This window comes from Hyaena hyaena, unplaced genomic scaffold (assembly GCF_003009895.1).
Source record: "Hyaena hyaena isolate Hyena2069 unplaced genomic scaffold, ASM300989v1 scaffold_915, whole genome shotgun sequence".
Taxonomy (NCBI): domain Eukaryota; kingdom Metazoa; phylum Chordata; class Mammalia; order Carnivora; family Hyaenidae; genus Hyaena; species Hyaena hyaena.
This window is the reverse complement of record NW_024081550.1, coordinates 591,452-608,040: the sequence shown is the minus strand read 5'-3', so window position 1 is coordinate 608,040 and position 16,589 is coordinate 591,452. Positions and strand designations below refer to the sequence as shown.

The window sequence follows — 16,589 nt, the reverse complement described above, 5'->3', positions numbered from 1 at the left end:
TGTCCCTTTTACTTAAGTCCTGTGACTTCCTGAGCCGCTTGCCTACCTTAAAGAGGTAATTATATAAACACGTCCATGACTCAAATCTCTTTAAAAACAGTTATTGATACAACAGTGATTACAGTGCATCGACATGAGCCAGTGGGACTTTCATTAAAAATTAACTGTGGTTATTCTATACTCTTGATTGATTAACAGCAACAATCACAGAACTGGCCAAAATATCTCAGGGTTTCAGAGTCAGCAACCTGACCTATTAGAAATTATTCTCTTCTATATTTAATGAGAAGGAAAAGCTTCCACGATTTTGCGCCTGCACGTTTTCTACTTTGATTGGGAAAATATTTAGCATATAAGACAAAACCTTTCCAAAGTCCCATCACTTGGTCATACATTATAACTCCCTTTAACAAGGCTTTTGAAAGGTCGCTGAGATGTCACAGCCGGTCACAGGAGAATGAAAAATATTTTTTGCTTTACTGTTTTCAAGTTCCCCAGTGGAATATAATTACTGGTTGGGTGAATTAACTCATTTATGTTAGGAAGTGGTACCACTGACTAATAGTTAAACTTGCCTTTCCCCAGACCAGCACCAGAAACACACTAACATGTTTTTAGGTGGAAATCAAGAGCTTGTATGAACTACAAAGATTTCTGCAAACCACGACTTTGAAATGCCGTAAGGCTTACATGGAGTTGTTGAGAGCAGGGGGGGTCTTCCAAAGCTCACCCCTGTTCTTCCTTCCATCTGCATGACCTAGTTGCTCAAAGACGAGACACTCTGTCACGCCTTATTAGGACGCAAAGAAGACAAGTACGATGGGATGGAGCAATAGACTGCAGAGAAAATGATGCCCCACCAGCAAAAATGGTTCTGACTGTGGAGAGGGGAAGAGGATAGCTTTCAACGATGGAGAAAAGTGAAGAATAGAATACGTGAATAATTCACAGCATCTAAATGAGACAATGTAATTCAGAACCACTTTCACAATCACATCTGCCACCCAGCTCATGGTCAGGGATTCCTCTTCCCTAATGGTCTTCCAACAAATATTATAATACTTCAAAGAGAGAAATGATCACTACTGGGTTATCGGTCCTTATAGTCTTTTGTATGCAGAGGCAGGAATCGTCTTTTCTTCAGTCAGAAGTCTTTATCCCAGCCTGACAGCTCATCTGGAGGCACACCCTTTTCAGGGGGATACTTGTCAAAATAGCTGTGGTCTGTGGGTCCACTCAGCTAAGAAGGAAGAATCAAACCATGGGTGAGGATAACGTTGACTGAGCAAGCTATTATATACAGATACTGCTTTTTATACTGAACACTGATTTTATACCATAACCACTGGTAAGTTACATGTGAGGAAAAGATGACCAATTATCATTTTTGAGCTTCAATGGATCTGGTCACTGCATTACATTCAACAGAAGCTTCCTGGCCTGAGGAGGCATCTCCAAAAGAAAGAGAGATAGTAGAGCGCCTGGGTGGCTCAGTCGGTTAAGGGTCCGACTTCAGCTCAGGCCATGATCTCGCGGTTCGTGAGTCTGAGCCCCATGTCAGGCTCTGTGCTGACAGCTTGGAGCCTGGAGCCTGCTTCGGATTCTGTGTCTCCCTCTCTCTCTCTCTGCCCCTCCCCCACTCACACTCTGTCTCTCTCAAAAATAAACATTAGAAATTTTTTAAAAAGAGTGATAGAAATTGTATCTTTTTTCAGATTGAAAAACATTTTAACAGCAAATATTTTAAAAACTCAAAATCTGCCACTTTTAAATCCTTTGTCCATTTTATAGAAGTTTCTCACTAACTGAATTTTTATATGGTTAATTGACCCATCTAAAGTTTCCAGAATGCCAAAGGGTCAACTTAAAATATTACTGACCCTGTTGAAAGTGTGAAATGATTCTGGAATGCAACTATTTTGCAAATCAGATTGTTTATAATTATTTGCTTTCAACCAAAATTTAAAATTCTCAGCTGATAGATCAGTAAAAATACTACTTATGAAAGGTCATACTGTGTTTTTTGGGGAGGTTTGGAGATCACTCATAAGGCATTCAAAGTGAAATTGCTATTATACAATGCTCCATTCCCACTTACTTATCTCTGTGAACACAACTCAGCATTTACAACCATATAATTTTATTTTTTTAAGATTTTTTAAGGTTTATTTTTGAGAGAGAGGGAGAGCGCGCACACAAGCAGGGAAGGGGCAGAAAGAGAGGGAGACACAGAATCTGAGGCAGACTCCAGGCTCTGAGCTGTCAGTGCAGAGCCCGTCGCGGGGCTCGAATCCATGAGCAGTGAGATCATGTCCTGAGCTGCAGTCGGACATTTAACGCACTGAGCCACCCAATATAATTTTAAAATGGAACAGAATTGATGTGAAGCCTGAACCCATTCCCATTCTTTTATTATTATTGTTATTGTTATTGTTGTTGCTGTTGTTGTTATTTTATTTCAGAGATAGAGAGCACGAGTGAGGAGAGGGGCAGAGAGAGAGGGAGAGAGAGAGAGAGAGAATCTTGAGCCCAGTGAGCCCAATCCAGCACTTGATTCCATGACTCTGGACCAAAATCAAGAGTTGGACACTCAACCCACTGAGCCACGTAGGCACCCCCTCATCCCATTCTTTTAACGGGTAACATTTCTCTCTTTTCAGGAAATATTTGTTAAATACTTATTTTAAAATTTTGTAACATATTTCTGTTGTTTGATGCTCATAGCTATAAAAATGTAATTATAACTGAATCCAGAAGAAATATTTATGTTGTCACAGGAATTTAAAAATTTAGACAACTACAGTTCAAAGGCATTTAAAGAATAATCAATTAAATATTGGCAAGTATAGGGAATACTTTTACATAAATTATTTTAGGGAAAATGGGATGGGAATATAAAAATATAAATTCAGGGAGAAAAAGGAATTGTATAATATTGATGTCTGTATTTTTTATTTTTTTAAGTTTATTTATTTATTCTGAGAGACAGAGATGGGGGTGGGGAGGGGCAGAGAAAGAGAAAATCTCAAGCAGGTTCTGAGCTGTCAGTGCAGAGCCTAAGGCGGGGCTCCATCTCATGATCCATGAGATCAAGACCTGAGCCAAAATCAAGAGTCAGATGTTTAACTGACTGAGCCACCCAGGCGTCCCACTGCCTGTATTTTTTAAATGGCTGATGGGCATCAAACCTCACTGGTATTTAGATTACATCGCATATATTTAAAGGAGGAATGTTTTACTTTAAAATGTCAATATTTACTATAAGCTAGAAATCACATTCTTCACAGCAATTTAAGCATGTGATGAAAACACTGAGATGTCAATCTAAAAATGTACAAGGGGAGACACAGACCTTTAAAATTCCAGTAACGAGAACATAGCATCGAATCTGTAGGGTGCTGATTATTCCTGAGTCATTCTTTCCCTGCAAGTTAGCAGATGATCTGCTTTATCTAGAGCTGGGCTGTCCAACCAGCAACAGGTGGTGATTGAGCATGTGAAAGGTGGCTAAACCAAAGTGAGATTGCTGTAAGTGTAAAATCCACTTGGGATTTCAAAAACAGTATGGAAAAGGAGGGCACTTGTTGGGATGAGCACTGGGTGTTACTTGACAATAAACTATGAAAAAAAAACCAGTATGGAAAAATAAATGTGACATCTCATTAACATTTTATGTGGATGATACATCAAAACACCAAGTTTTTGATACACTGTAATAATTAAAATTAATTTCATTTGTTTCATTTTCCTATGACTAAGTAGGAAAGTTTAATTAACATGTATGATTCATATTATATACTTCTAGAGCCGTTTGTCAGCCTGACCAACACTGACGACCTGGGGACTTAGATTTTTATGTAATTGGTTCCTGAGAATTGAGCTAACCGCCATCAAATAAGAAATACTATTTTGTCCCATAATCACAACTAATGTGACATTTTCACTGAATTTTAAAACCCGATTAAAAATCTAAAATGTGGCACACATGAAGACACCCTTATTCTGTTTATAAAAACAGAAACTAGAACAAATCAAGAAAGTAGTAGAGTAGATACCATACCTCTCTCTGTAAAGGTGATGGAAGGTTCCGCGCTTTCAGTCCCTCCCAATTAAAACCATTTAACCACCTGAGAAGTAAAAACAGTACAGAGGAAAATTACTCGCCTGATCAACTCTTAGCACATCAAGTTATCTGTCAGTCCATTCTGTTGCCCTCTCCCAGCCCACAACAGGGCAGCTGCAAGTGGGCGGGAAGAAAATGCATGTCCCCACTGGTCGTCTGCTCTCACATTAAATCTATGCCCACTAACCTCAAGGGGGCAGTTAATATTGCCCAGCAATTGTTCTAGATTTCCCTGTTGTCCCACTCATTGCCTCACTCCCTTAGCCTCCTAATTCATACTTGGTCCTCCCTCCTCAAACTTCCAGAAACCTTCCCCACCTCCAGCCTCACTCCCAAATGGTGACCTGGCTTCCTATTTCACTGAAAAAAGCTGAGCTGCCACAATTCTCCACCAGCATGTCTGCCTGCCTGTCTACATCAGTGTGCTTCCATTCCTCGTGCACTAGGGTCAACTAGGTAAGGTCAGCTCAGCTCCTGCACTGTGTACTTGACCCTGGACACATTTCTATTTCAGAGGCATCTTTCCGCCATTCTCCTCACTCTTGAATTTTTAATTTCAACCTGATAGATCACTCCCATCAGTGTGGGAGCATTTTATTTCTTCCAACCACAAACCACCCTGTTTTTTAAAAAAAAAGTTTATTTATTTATTTTGAGAGAGAGAGAGAGCACAGGAGGGGCAGAGAGAGAGAGAGAGAGAGAGAGAGAGAGAGAGAATCCCAAGCAGGCTCTGCTCTGTCAGCACAGAGCCCAATGGGGGGCTCAAACTCAGAAATCATGAAATCATGACGTGAGCCAATATCAAGAGTCAGACGCTTAACCAACTGAGCCACCCAGGCACCCCCAAAATACCCTCCCTCGACTTGAGTGCCATCCAACTTTCACTTTATTTTTCTCCTCCCACTGGAAGAAAGCTCCTTGGAAGAATTATCTAATCCCTCTACTTACCCATTTTCTCCTGACCACACTGCAATCAGCATTCATTCCCTCCTCCATTCCTGTGAATCTACTCAATTCTCAGTTTTCGTCTTACTTATTAACCTATGAGCATTTGCCATAGGTTTCTGAAATACTTTTTCACTTGGCTTCCAGGACATGTTATTCTCCTACCTTCTTGGGTGCTGTCCCTCCTTTCCCACTGCTATTTCCATAGGAAGTTGGTGTGCTCCACGGCTCAGTCCTTGAACCTTCTTTTTTCAACTACCCTCATTTCCTGAGTAATCTCATTCAGTCTTATGGCTTAGATAGCATTTACATAATGGTTACTATTTCTATTTCCAATCAAGAGCTCTCCATTGCTTCCCGGGCTAATAGCTACAGCTGCGATTCCTCATCTCCCAAGTGGGTGTCTAACCTGCATCTAGCGCATAATGGGCCCAGGCTGGAGCTCCAAATGTTCCCCCAAGGAGCTGGCCTCAACTCCTCCAGTTGCTCCAAACAAAGACTTTGGAGTTATCCTTTCTCTATCCATTCTCTACCACAGTCAGTACACAAATCTTGTCAGTGTTACCTTCAAAATATATCTGAATTCAGAATGTGAAAAGTTCTCATCACCTTCACTCACTCTACCAACATGGGCCAAGTCACTACAATTCCTTACCTGTGTTGTTGCAATAACTTCCTAAGAGTTCTTCCTGCTTTTATCCACGGGAAATAACTGAGCAGCAGGTGTGATCATTTAAAACATAAGTCAGATCATGTCAGACCTTTGTTCAACCCTCCTCTCCAATGCTTCCCATTTTGCTCAGTGTGAAAGGCCAAGCCTTTACTATAAACCCTAAGGCTTTGCACACCACCCTTTCCACCACCACCCGTCCTCCACCTCGCCACCTACTTTCCTTCCTCACTTCTCCCTCCCTCTCTTCTTCCTCGTTCTTCTAACAAACTAGAGATGCTTCCACTTTCAGACCTTTGCACTCAAAGCTAGATGGTTCTTTCCCCAGATTTGCATGTGGTTTGCTCCCTCAACAGCTTCAGGTCTTTTCTCAAAGATCCTTTTCTTAGTGAGGCCTTCTCTGGCCATCCAGTGGAACATTTCACTTCCATACCCACCCCACTTCCTATCCTCCCTCCCGCTTTAGTTTTCTGCTATCTGATGTGTCTGCCATATACTCTACTTAGTTATCCTGTTCATTCTGTCTTCTCCACTAGAATGCCAGCTTCCTGAGAGCAATAATTTTGGTCTGTTTCCTTTCCTTCCGTGTCCCTGACACTTGGAGCAAGACTTGTCACCAAACCAGGCTCAATGAATGTTTGTTGAATACCTGAATGACTCTGCAAGAGAACACACTTGCGCAGAACCTCTTCCTATCATGTCTTAGAACATCACGCCACCTTCGTGGTGTGCTCCCAGTGATTTGTATACAAAAAGCTCCAAGGTAAAAAGGTATTTTACAGTAATCTGTAATGAGGTTAAGCTGATAGCCAGATGAAGTTTTCTTTTCATTTACTGCTTCCACATCATTAATCTAAAAAAAAAAAAAATGATCTGGGGGCACCTGGGTGGCTCAGTTGGTTAAGTGTCCAACTTTGGCTCAGGTCATGATCTTATGGCTCATGAGTTAGAGCCCTGCATCAGGCTCTGTGCTGACAGTGCAGAGCCCACTTCAGATCTTCTGCCTCCCTCTCACTCTTCCCCTCCCCTGCTGGTGCTCTCTCCCTTTCTCCCAAAAGTAAATAAAAACATTAAAAAGAAGAAGCAGCAAAATAAATAAAATAGATGATCTGGCTTTTAGGACACACATCAAACTTGATGGGCTGGAAATGCAACAGTAGAAATAAGGAGGCCTTGCTTCTCTTGGATGTAAATAATGTATTCTGTCTCTCGGAATCTTATAAGGAACATTGAATAATACTGTTCTATACCTGCCGATCTTTTCTGTTGGATCAGTGAGGTCAAGTTAGCTGACGAGCAAAAGTCACAGAAAGTCAGTTTCGTCCCAGGCATCAAATAAAACACAAAGACTCTGCTTTTAGGATATTTATATTTGGTGGGAGGTTACAAACAAACAGAAAAAAAAAACAAGTAAACAATACTAATACTTAATTTCAGATACTAGTAAGGACTAGGAAGATAAAAGAGAATAACGTGGTGGCGGGTGACTGGGAGGGGAGGGGTTAGGGCTGGCTAGAATGAAGAGGGGGAGACTCATGAGAAGACCGTGGCAAGGACCTAAATGAAAGGAAATGATAGAAATGAGCTGAGGTGTGGTGAATGGAGAGGAAACTAGAAAAAAAAATTACATACCTGAGAACTGGCCAGGGGCCAGGCCACATAGGCCTTATAGAACTTAGTATGGAATCAGGATTTTATGCTAAGTGGGAAGCCATGAGAAAGGAAGGGGTGCCTGAGTGGTTCAGTCGGTTAAGTGTCTGACTCTTGATCTTGGCTCAAGTCATGATCACACGGTTCGTGAGTTCCAGCCCCGCATCAGGCTCCATGCACTGACAGTGCAGAGCCTGCTTGGGATTCTCTCTCTTCCTCTCTCTCTGCTCCTGATCCCCACTTGCTCTCTCTCTCTCAAAACAAATTAAAAAAAGAAAACAACAACTTAATAAATTAAAATAAAATGTCTTGAATCTAAGTAGGAAGAGGAAACAAGTCACTGTCAGGGACTTCACACTGTCAGTGCAAAGCCTGCTTGAGATTCTCTTGCTCCCTCCCTCTATGTCACTCTCCTGCTCGTGCCTTTATCTCAGAATAAGTAAGCTTAAAAAAGAAAGAAAGAAGAAAAAAGAAAGTTCGAAGGATGTGATGGAATCTAAGCACACTTTCAAAAGATAATTCTGGGTGCTATGTGGAGCATGACCACAGGGGGCGGTGATGAGGCAGGGCCTCGGCAGGGGTGTGAGGCAGAAGGCTGGGTGATCTGGGGAGGCTGTCACACTCTTGTCTGTGAGCCCCGCCAGATGTTATGCTGTTTCGTCTTTTTTTTTTTTTTTTTTTTTTTACTAGTTATTTATTTATTTTTGAGTGAGAGAGAATATGAACTGGGGAGGGGCAGAGAGAGAGGGAGACAGAGAATCCCAAGCCGACTTCACTGACAGCACAGAGCCTGACACGGGGCTGGAACTCACGAACCGTGAGATCATGACCTGAGCCAAGATCAAGAGTGGGATGCTTAACTGACTGAGCCAGCCAGCCGCCCCTATGCTCTTCCATCTTTTCTAATCTCTTCTCACCCCTGGCGTTGGTTTTTATTCAGTCTGACTGGCTTTCCCATTCCAAGCCCAAGTTTAGCAAGACAAAAAATACTGTAAACAGAGGGAAGGCTCTAGTACATTCCATTTCAGATGCCGTTCTTAACCGAAAGTGCCATTTTAGGGTAAGCTGTTGAGACACTATTCAAAGAGTGAAAGTCAGACAGCGACCCCAACTGTCTGGTTTTCTCTGTTCTTGCTACAAAACCACGGAAGTTCTCTTCTTGATCCGCCCATGAGCTCCTTTGCATAGACTGAGGCTCTGTTTTTAGGGATTTCTAGGTGTATAGTTAGGTGGATTCTTTTCTTTTGCCACCAAATATTGCCACAATCTAATGTATTTTATAGTGCTCTCTACCCAGAAGCTACCCCATAAACATTAATAAAAATCACTGCTGTTACTCTACCGAATCAAAGAGCCTATACATTTTTCGCTGAGTACTTGTTACAGTTTGACTTACGCCAATATTTACTTAGCATGAGTGGCCATTCACTTAACACTTGGCCTTTTGACACCAACCACATTTTAAGTAATGCAAGTGCTAGCATGCATGCACGTGTGAAAAATATTCACCAAAGAAATATTAGTGGCCATGGCACATAAATGGCCTCTTCATTTTTAGAAGACCCATAGAAGCTATTCTTGAAAGTAATTTTGGCAGCTAGAAATATTAAAGATAACATTAAGACACTTGAAATAAATTATTCCTCTGTCTAGCAGGAAAGGTTTAATTGCACCCTACAAATATGTTATCCCTCTTTTCAGATAGGTGTTGGGAGATGTGAGCGGTGCCTAGTTTATAAGTTAGCTCAGAAACAGGGGAGGGAGGCGTTCTAATTATTTTTAGTTCGGGTGATTTAACCCTGAATGGACAAACACAGCAATATGCCATGTTAAATCATATTGTTTTTAAATACAAACTTAAAATGAATGGTTCGCTAAGAAAAGAGCGTACGTTTTACTTTAGAGAAGAGTGGGAAAATCTGATGGCAAATTTCAGAAAGATACTCTTTTTAAGGCTAAGAATATACTGAGTACAGAAGTTAGAAGCTCTGGAGACGTATGGAAGGTTTTCGAACTCTCCTACTTGAAGGCAGGGAGAGATCTACTTTTCAGGTCCCCCCTGCCTCAGCTTTATATCTTAAGACGCACTATGAAAATCAGAGGAAATAATGTCTTTGAGCTCCCTGGGCTCACTGAAAGACACTGTGTAAATTCAGTACATCTCATTACTGAACTCTACGTCATGTGCTGCACTCTGACTACACCCTAACGTGGCACAGATGATCCTGCTTGTGAAGAAGAGTGGGTAAATTAATCCCCACAGGGAAGGAAATTCAAAATTCTTCATTACCGTGCTGACGTGAGAAAATCCTTCCGTATCAATTTGCATGCGCATCCAATCACAATTTGACAGCTACATTTAAATGAGCCTCAGATAAATAAGAAATAAAAGATAAAACCAGAGCCTGTTAACCCAAGCACCCCGGAGCAAAATGTGAAGATGCTTCTTTCACAAGAAAAAGGAGGAAAATGTATTGGAAGAATGACTTTAATTGACAGGACCCTTGTTGGCCCAATATGAATAGCGTGCTTATGTGTCATTTTATAATGAGAACAGAAATTGTGATAACAGCATGGAGAAAGAAAGATAAATTGGAATCTAAGACAAATAATGAGCTTGACACGGAGGGCGATCCAAAGGATGACAAAGAACAATAAAAAAATACCGAAAGCACTTTGATGTTTCTAAAATGTGCAGATGAGTCTCTATCACCCTCCCTCTCTCCTAACACACCCTAAGGCAAAGCCCAATATGAATTTACAATGTTGAATACATGGCTCTATTTCAAGTAAGTTCATGAATAGATAGAGCAGGGTTGGCAGCCTGGCAACTTTTTTTTTTTTTTTTTTTTGAAGCTGCACCACTACTGTGAAAGCAAAATGAATAGTGTTTCTATTCAGAAGCTTCTCTCCCTTTATTTCCACACTGTGTTATGTGCCTCTACTTCTTCAGTTAAAAAAAAAAAAAAATCTAGATAGGAATGAAATACTGAGAGGTGTTTTCATTTCTGAACAGAAAACACTTTAGTGGGTTCACATGTTTTCAATGATGAAATTCTTAAATTTAGTTTTTCTGTTATCAATGGTACTGTCAACAGGTAATATTTATTATCTGTGTATCATGAGCAAAATTAAAACATCTTGAAGACTGCAGGATTTAGCTAGGTATCAATTAAAAAAAAAATCTGGGGGCACCTGGGTGGCTCAATCAGTTGAGCATCTGACTCTTAATTTTAGTTCACGTCATGATCTCAGGGTCATGGAATCGAGCCCTGAATGGGGCCCCGTGCTAGGCATGGAGGCTGTTTAGAACTGTCTCTTTTCTCTCTCTCCCTCTGCCCTCTCCCCTGCTTGCATTCTCTCTCAAAAAAAAAAAAAAAACAAAAACCACTGAAAGGCTTTAACTCCACACATGCAACCAAATCAAAGAGGGTAACTCATGGAAGCTACCAATGGTTCTGAAGGCCAGCTTTAGAGATCCACAGAACTGAACAGATGCATATTAGATTATCGTATAAGGCTAAAACAATGTTTGAGGTTTTGTGGAAATCAATGTACTTTACCCCAAAAGTAAAATATGCTAGGCTTCAAAATTTGGAGAGCTAAGCAGAGGAAAATTATATTTGAAATAAATATATATTAGGTGCCTGGTTAGCGCAGTAGGTAGTGTGTCAGTCTCATAAAATAAATATATATTAGTAACTAAAACACTATTTAACAGTTGATTTCTCTTTGATATTGACAACAGTGACAATATTGTAATTTAATCACAAATCAAAAGTCAAAATTAAAACTTAATTCCTCTATAGAATCCAAGTTGATATTAAAAAAAATAAATAGTAGTGTATAAAAAGCTAAGTCGCTGTAACTTAATGATGTGATTTTGTCACTTGTTTTAGAACTTCACCCATTCTTCATGTGAATTTCCAGCAGTAAAGAAATCACTTTAAGACTGATTATTCTAACTGCACCTAGTAAAACATAAATTAAAAATAAAACCCAAAGGAAAAATGGAGCATCTGTAAAGGGACTCTTATGACGTACTGAGAGAAGCTTCAATTTTTTTTTTTCCTATAAATTTCATTTTTTTTTTTTCTGGGCAGAGAATTAGCTATGTACCTGTGTCTCTTAATGTCATTGATTCCATTCTTCAGATTTCCAAGTCTTTCCGTTGGATTTTGCCTAAGATAAAAAATTTAACAGGCAATTTATAGTAATTATGCCACAGTGAATTTTAAATTAAAATCTAACATTTTTTTTCTACATGTATTTATTCATTCATGATTCAACAATATCCACAGACCAGGCAGCTGAGCATATAGGAAGACGAAAGCCACCTGTCCCTCTCTGGCATGTGTATGTGTATATAGATATACGTACCCCGGAACTTTAAATGAGCTGTGAATAAATGCTTAAGAAAACAGGGGGATGCTATCCTACCAACTCTGCTAAAAAAACCAGGGAAGGGAAAGCTTTCGAGAATCATTTACATCTGAGCTGGAATCTCAGAAACATGCAGAAATTTCTCTAGGCAGCCCGCAGTTAGGTTTCATGTTCCAAATTTACCCAATGTTAATGATTTAAAAAAAAAAAGTTCAAATACGCCAAAAAATAAGGAAAGGAAACAGTGACAAAGTAAAGTTTAAGCACAAATTCCAGAAGTCTTCTGTTCTCCAATAAATAATTTTTAAGGATAAACAGAAATTTAGAATAATTTAAAGTAAGGCCAGAGGAGTACTGTGTTTTAAAGTAAAGGCTGAGAGGGATTTTAGTAACACTTTATCATCACCACTGATTTCCTCTTAAAATAACAAGGTGGTAAGTTGATGATCCTTTATTAAACTAAGGTTCATTTTGCCCTATAACAGATAAAGGTCATTCTCAAAGATAAGCTGAAAAATGTGGATCTCTTTTAAACTCTAAGTAGGTACTGTGATTCTGAAGCATGAAGTAAACTCAAATTCCCAGTTGACGACTACAAAACAGAAAATGACTTTCTTTAAATATAAGTTAACTACATAGAAAAGTACAAAAGGTAAACATACACCTAATTTTAAAATGCATGGAAACAGAAATGAGAACACTTCACACATTCCCCAGGAACTAGGGCTTTTAATTTTCATTCTCACCTGCAAAGCCTGCGAATCAAATCCTCAGGCCGTCTTGTTATCTTTCTTGGAAAATCCATTTTTTCAATTCCTTTGAGAATCAAATTGTAGGTCATCATTTGGTCAATCCCAGAAAAGGGGGGGCTGCAGAAAAGCCAAAATGGGACACTAGGACTGACGTCTCACATCCATTTACAACTGAGTTTTTTTTCTTTTCCTCCTTCCCACTCTCCCTCCTTCCTTCTCCTTTGACGATGTATTACAAGTATCTGGATATATGCTAGAAAGTAATTCCATTAGTTTCATATCACTTCACAGATTACACACATACACAACAGGTAATTTGTCAGGTGGTGATGATAATCAGTAGAAAGAAAAATAAAGGAGGAGACAAAGTGAGAGAGAGAGAGTTGTGGTTTTCTTAGACCTGGTAGATTGGAAAAGCCCCTTTTATGAGATGACAATTCAGTGGTGGTATCAGTGAAGAGAGGGAGGGAATGAGCCACACTTGTTATCTGCAGGCAAAACCCTCAAGACAACAAGTACAAAGGTCGTGAGTTAGGAACGGCCTGGGTTGTGGGAACAGTGAAGGCAGGATTGCTGGAAGCAGGATGGGAGTAGAAGAGATGAGGGTCATATCACGTGAAGCTAGTGGATGATGGTAAGGGCCAAGGGATACGTTCTGAGTCAGGTGATGGAGTTTACAGCAGTCAGAGTAAGCTTTTTATAAAAAATGTGTCAAAACTGACCCGCGACCATGCTAGTGGTGGGGGAAGGAAGGCCCGGTGGCCTGAAGTAGGATGGTAGAAGTGAAGGTGGTGAGATGTGGTTGCATTCTGGATCTATTTGGACTGTAAAGCCAACAAGCTTTGCTAATGGGATGAATGTGGTATGTGGGAGAAAAAAAAAGGATTCAAGAATGATGCTAGTGTTTTGACCTATGGAATGGAGCTAGCATTTACTAAGAGAAGAAAGGCTGGAAGGGGGGCTGAGGTGGGGGTGCTGGGGTACAGAGCAGGTTATGAAATACCCAAATAGAGTTGTGTTTTAAATGTTCAAATAGAGGGGCTAAGCTGGCAGGTAAATTTATGAGCCTGACATTCAGGAAACAGGTCAAAGCTGGAGGTCTGGTTCTGGGGCATCATCAGACAGTATTTACGGTTTGATGATATCAATCGAGGAGTGAGTAGCCAGAAAAGAGATCAAGGATGTAAAGTGGCCCAATGTTGAGAGGTCAGGAGGATAAGAAGGGCCCAGCAATGAAGACTGAGATAGAGGTACCAGTGTGGGAAAAGAAATGAGAGAAAGGGAGGTCTTAGAAGCCATGTGAAGAGTATTTCAAGGAAAGTGTTCTGACGGTAAGAAAGCATTGGGAATTGACCGCTGAATTTGGATAACATTTTAACTCATATGCTCTGCTTTTTAAAAAACACTTTATTCTACTGTGTTGTTTAATTTTTGAAAAGTGAAGATGGCTTTCATGAACTACCCTGCTTTATCTTGGCCATGCTAGGGACCTTTTGATACTGAGAGTTCCCACTGAACGGAAATAAGGTTGGCGAACCAAGTCTGCAACAGTCTATGTTGTGCTTATGTAACAAAAGGCATTGCTATATTTTCAATACCTACATATTTGCAACTATGTAATGCTTGTTGTATTTTGGCTTGTTTTAGTTCCTTTCTCATTTTCATTTACCTCCTGGTTCTAGAGTTCAGGTCATTTAAAATCAACATTTCTCTTGCCCTACCCTGAAAACCTTCATGAAAATAATTTCTCAACTTCTTGACAGCTCAAAGCCACTTTAGCAACTCCGCATTATCCGGGTTCCTCTCTTCCTTATTCTCTCCCTTATTTCCATACGCCTTGTAGCGATTTATTGCAGCTGACAAGAACTGAGGTGTATATTCTTTAGTTAAGCCTGCAGGAACCATATGTATCTCTTAGAAACGCAGTGGACAAACTTCCCAGGGGTAAGGAACAAATTCTTGAAACAGAACTCCTTGCGTCCCAAGAATTTAAGCAACTTTCTCTCTGAATGACATTCTGGACAATTTTCTCTTCTCTTCGTCAAAACCTTAAGCAATGAATACAGATAATATAAAATAATCTTTCATATCTGTTTGCTTAATGCATATAGACAGGGAAGTAGAATTTAGCCACGGGTAATCTAACATTGGAATCTGTAGGGTAAAAGTTCAAGATTTTGTGAAACCTTTTTTATTAATGTTTACTTATTTTTGAGAGAGAGGCAGACAGAGTGTGAGGGAGGGACAGGCAGAAGATATGGAGACACAGAATCTGAAGCAGGCGCCAGGCTCTGAGCTGTCAGTGCAGAGCCCAATGCAGAACTCAAATCCACGAACTGTGAGATCATGACCTAAGCTGAAGTAGGACGCTTAACCTACTGAGCCACCCAGGCACCCCTATGAATGTGTAGAGACTTGAATCCCACTCCATATGCAAATCCTCCCTGAATATAAGACTGAGAATATTTGTTCATGAAAGTTTACAGGGATGATCAAATCAGAAACAGAAGTAGAAAACTGAACTAAATCTTGTGTGTTAAGTCCATGCATTACATTAAAAATATATATGAGGGTGCCTGGGTGGCTCAGTCCATTAAATGTCTAACTTCAGGTCAGGTCAGGATCTCACCATTCGGTGGTGAGTTCGAGACCCGCATCAGGCTGCTTGCTGTCAGCACAGGCCCACTTCAGATCCTCTGCCCCCACCCTTCTCTCTGCCCCTTCCCCACCCCATGCATGTGCTTGTTCTTTCTCTCTCAAAAATAAATAGACATTTAAAAAAATAATAAAAACACATGCATGGGCATGTAATGGAAAGTGTGTCACATTAGAGTTAGAAGATCTGGGAGCAAACCCCTGATATTAAGCAGGCAGCTGTCTGTCCTGGCTTTCTAATCCATAAAATTTAAATCATAAAATAATCATAATAAAAATTTAAATTATAAAGTAATAAAAATTTAAATCATAAAATAATCATAATAAAAAATTAAATTATAAAGTAATAAAAATTCTTTCTTTAATTTCCACATAGATTTATCAAAGCAAAACTAGATAATACATATGGAAGTGCTTTGTAAACTGTAAAGTGTTTCACAACGTCAAGTAATATTACATAGAGCCTACTATGTGTGTGTGCACGTGTGGGTATAAATGCATGTGCACGTATGTGTATGCGTGCATGTGTGTTGAATATTTGGGGTCTTGGATTCATTAACATAGCCCTTTAATCTCTGCAGGAATGATAATTCAATTTTCACTGCTAAGCCCCCTGCTGTGTCTTCTGGTCTCTGTTCATTAGCACCTCTAGAAAGCAGATGACAAAGAGATTAAAATTTAAATCCAGCCATGTTCTTTTCTCTTAGCTTCTCTCATTAATGATTTATTGGGAATATGGAAGAACATGGCTAAATGTAGTTTCATTCTTTAATAGGTTTAATTGAAATATGATTACTATTTTCTCAATTACAAAAATATATATATAAGAGGAGATAATAAAAGCCCACAACTTCAACTCCTTTTCCTATTCTTAAAACAGGATTACCAAAATCTTCACCCCCTTGGCACGTTATCTATAATAAGAGGCCTTGCCATTTTAGGAAAACCATAGAAACTCCGTATTCCTTTCTCATACCTTCCTCAATGTGTTCTCCATGTTACAAACTAGGAAGCATGTTATATGTAAAATATACACATGGGAAAAGTCATCACATTGATGACTTTCAGAAATCAGAACTATTTCTAAAATGTTAAACTCTTAAATTATATATGTTTATCATTAGTAAATTATTTTGGCACTTCTGTGAACTTGAATGTACTTACTTGCCAGTTAGGAGCTCATACACTAGAATTCCCAGGGACCAAAAGTCCACACTGAAGTCATGTCCTTTGTTGAGAATGACTTCAGGAGCTACATACTCTGGAGTTCCACAGAATGTCCACGTTTTCTGTCCAGATCCTATTTTCTTAGCAAATCCAAAGTCAACCTGCAAAAGAATGCCAAGGATATTTTCAGAGACCATAAAACTCATGTTCTTCTTTAAGTCTCCCTCGGACTTCTATCTTCTGT

The 16,589-nt window shown here is 39.7% G+C and overlaps 1 protein-coding gene across 3 annotated transcripts in view; it reads right to left on the bottom strand.

Annotated features, from left to right (window-relative positions):
* Nucleotides 1-984: 984 nt before the first annotated feature.
* The window catches only part of PRKG2 (protein kinase cGMP-dependent 2), a 100,916-nt gene continuing 85,311 nt past the window's right edge, over nucleotides 985-16,589 (bottom strand). For all 3 annotated transcript variants that reach the window (XM_039220856.1, XM_039220857.1, XM_039220858.1), the window contains 5 exons: nucleotides 16,343-16,506; nucleotides 12,518-12,640; nucleotides 11,508-11,570; nucleotides 4,061-4,127; nucleotides 985-1,240 (listed from right to left, as the gene is read on the bottom strand). In XM_039220856.1, coding sequence (XP_039076787.1) covers nucleotides 1,145-1,240; nucleotides 4,061-4,127; nucleotides 11,508-11,570; nucleotides 12,518-12,640; nucleotides 16,343-16,506 — 513 coding nt within the window. In that variant the 3' untranslated portion in view covers nucleotides 985-1,144. The remainder of the gene's footprint in view (nucleotides 1,241-4,060; nucleotides 4,128-11,507; nucleotides 11,571-12,517; nucleotides 12,641-16,342; nucleotides 16,507-16,589) is intronic.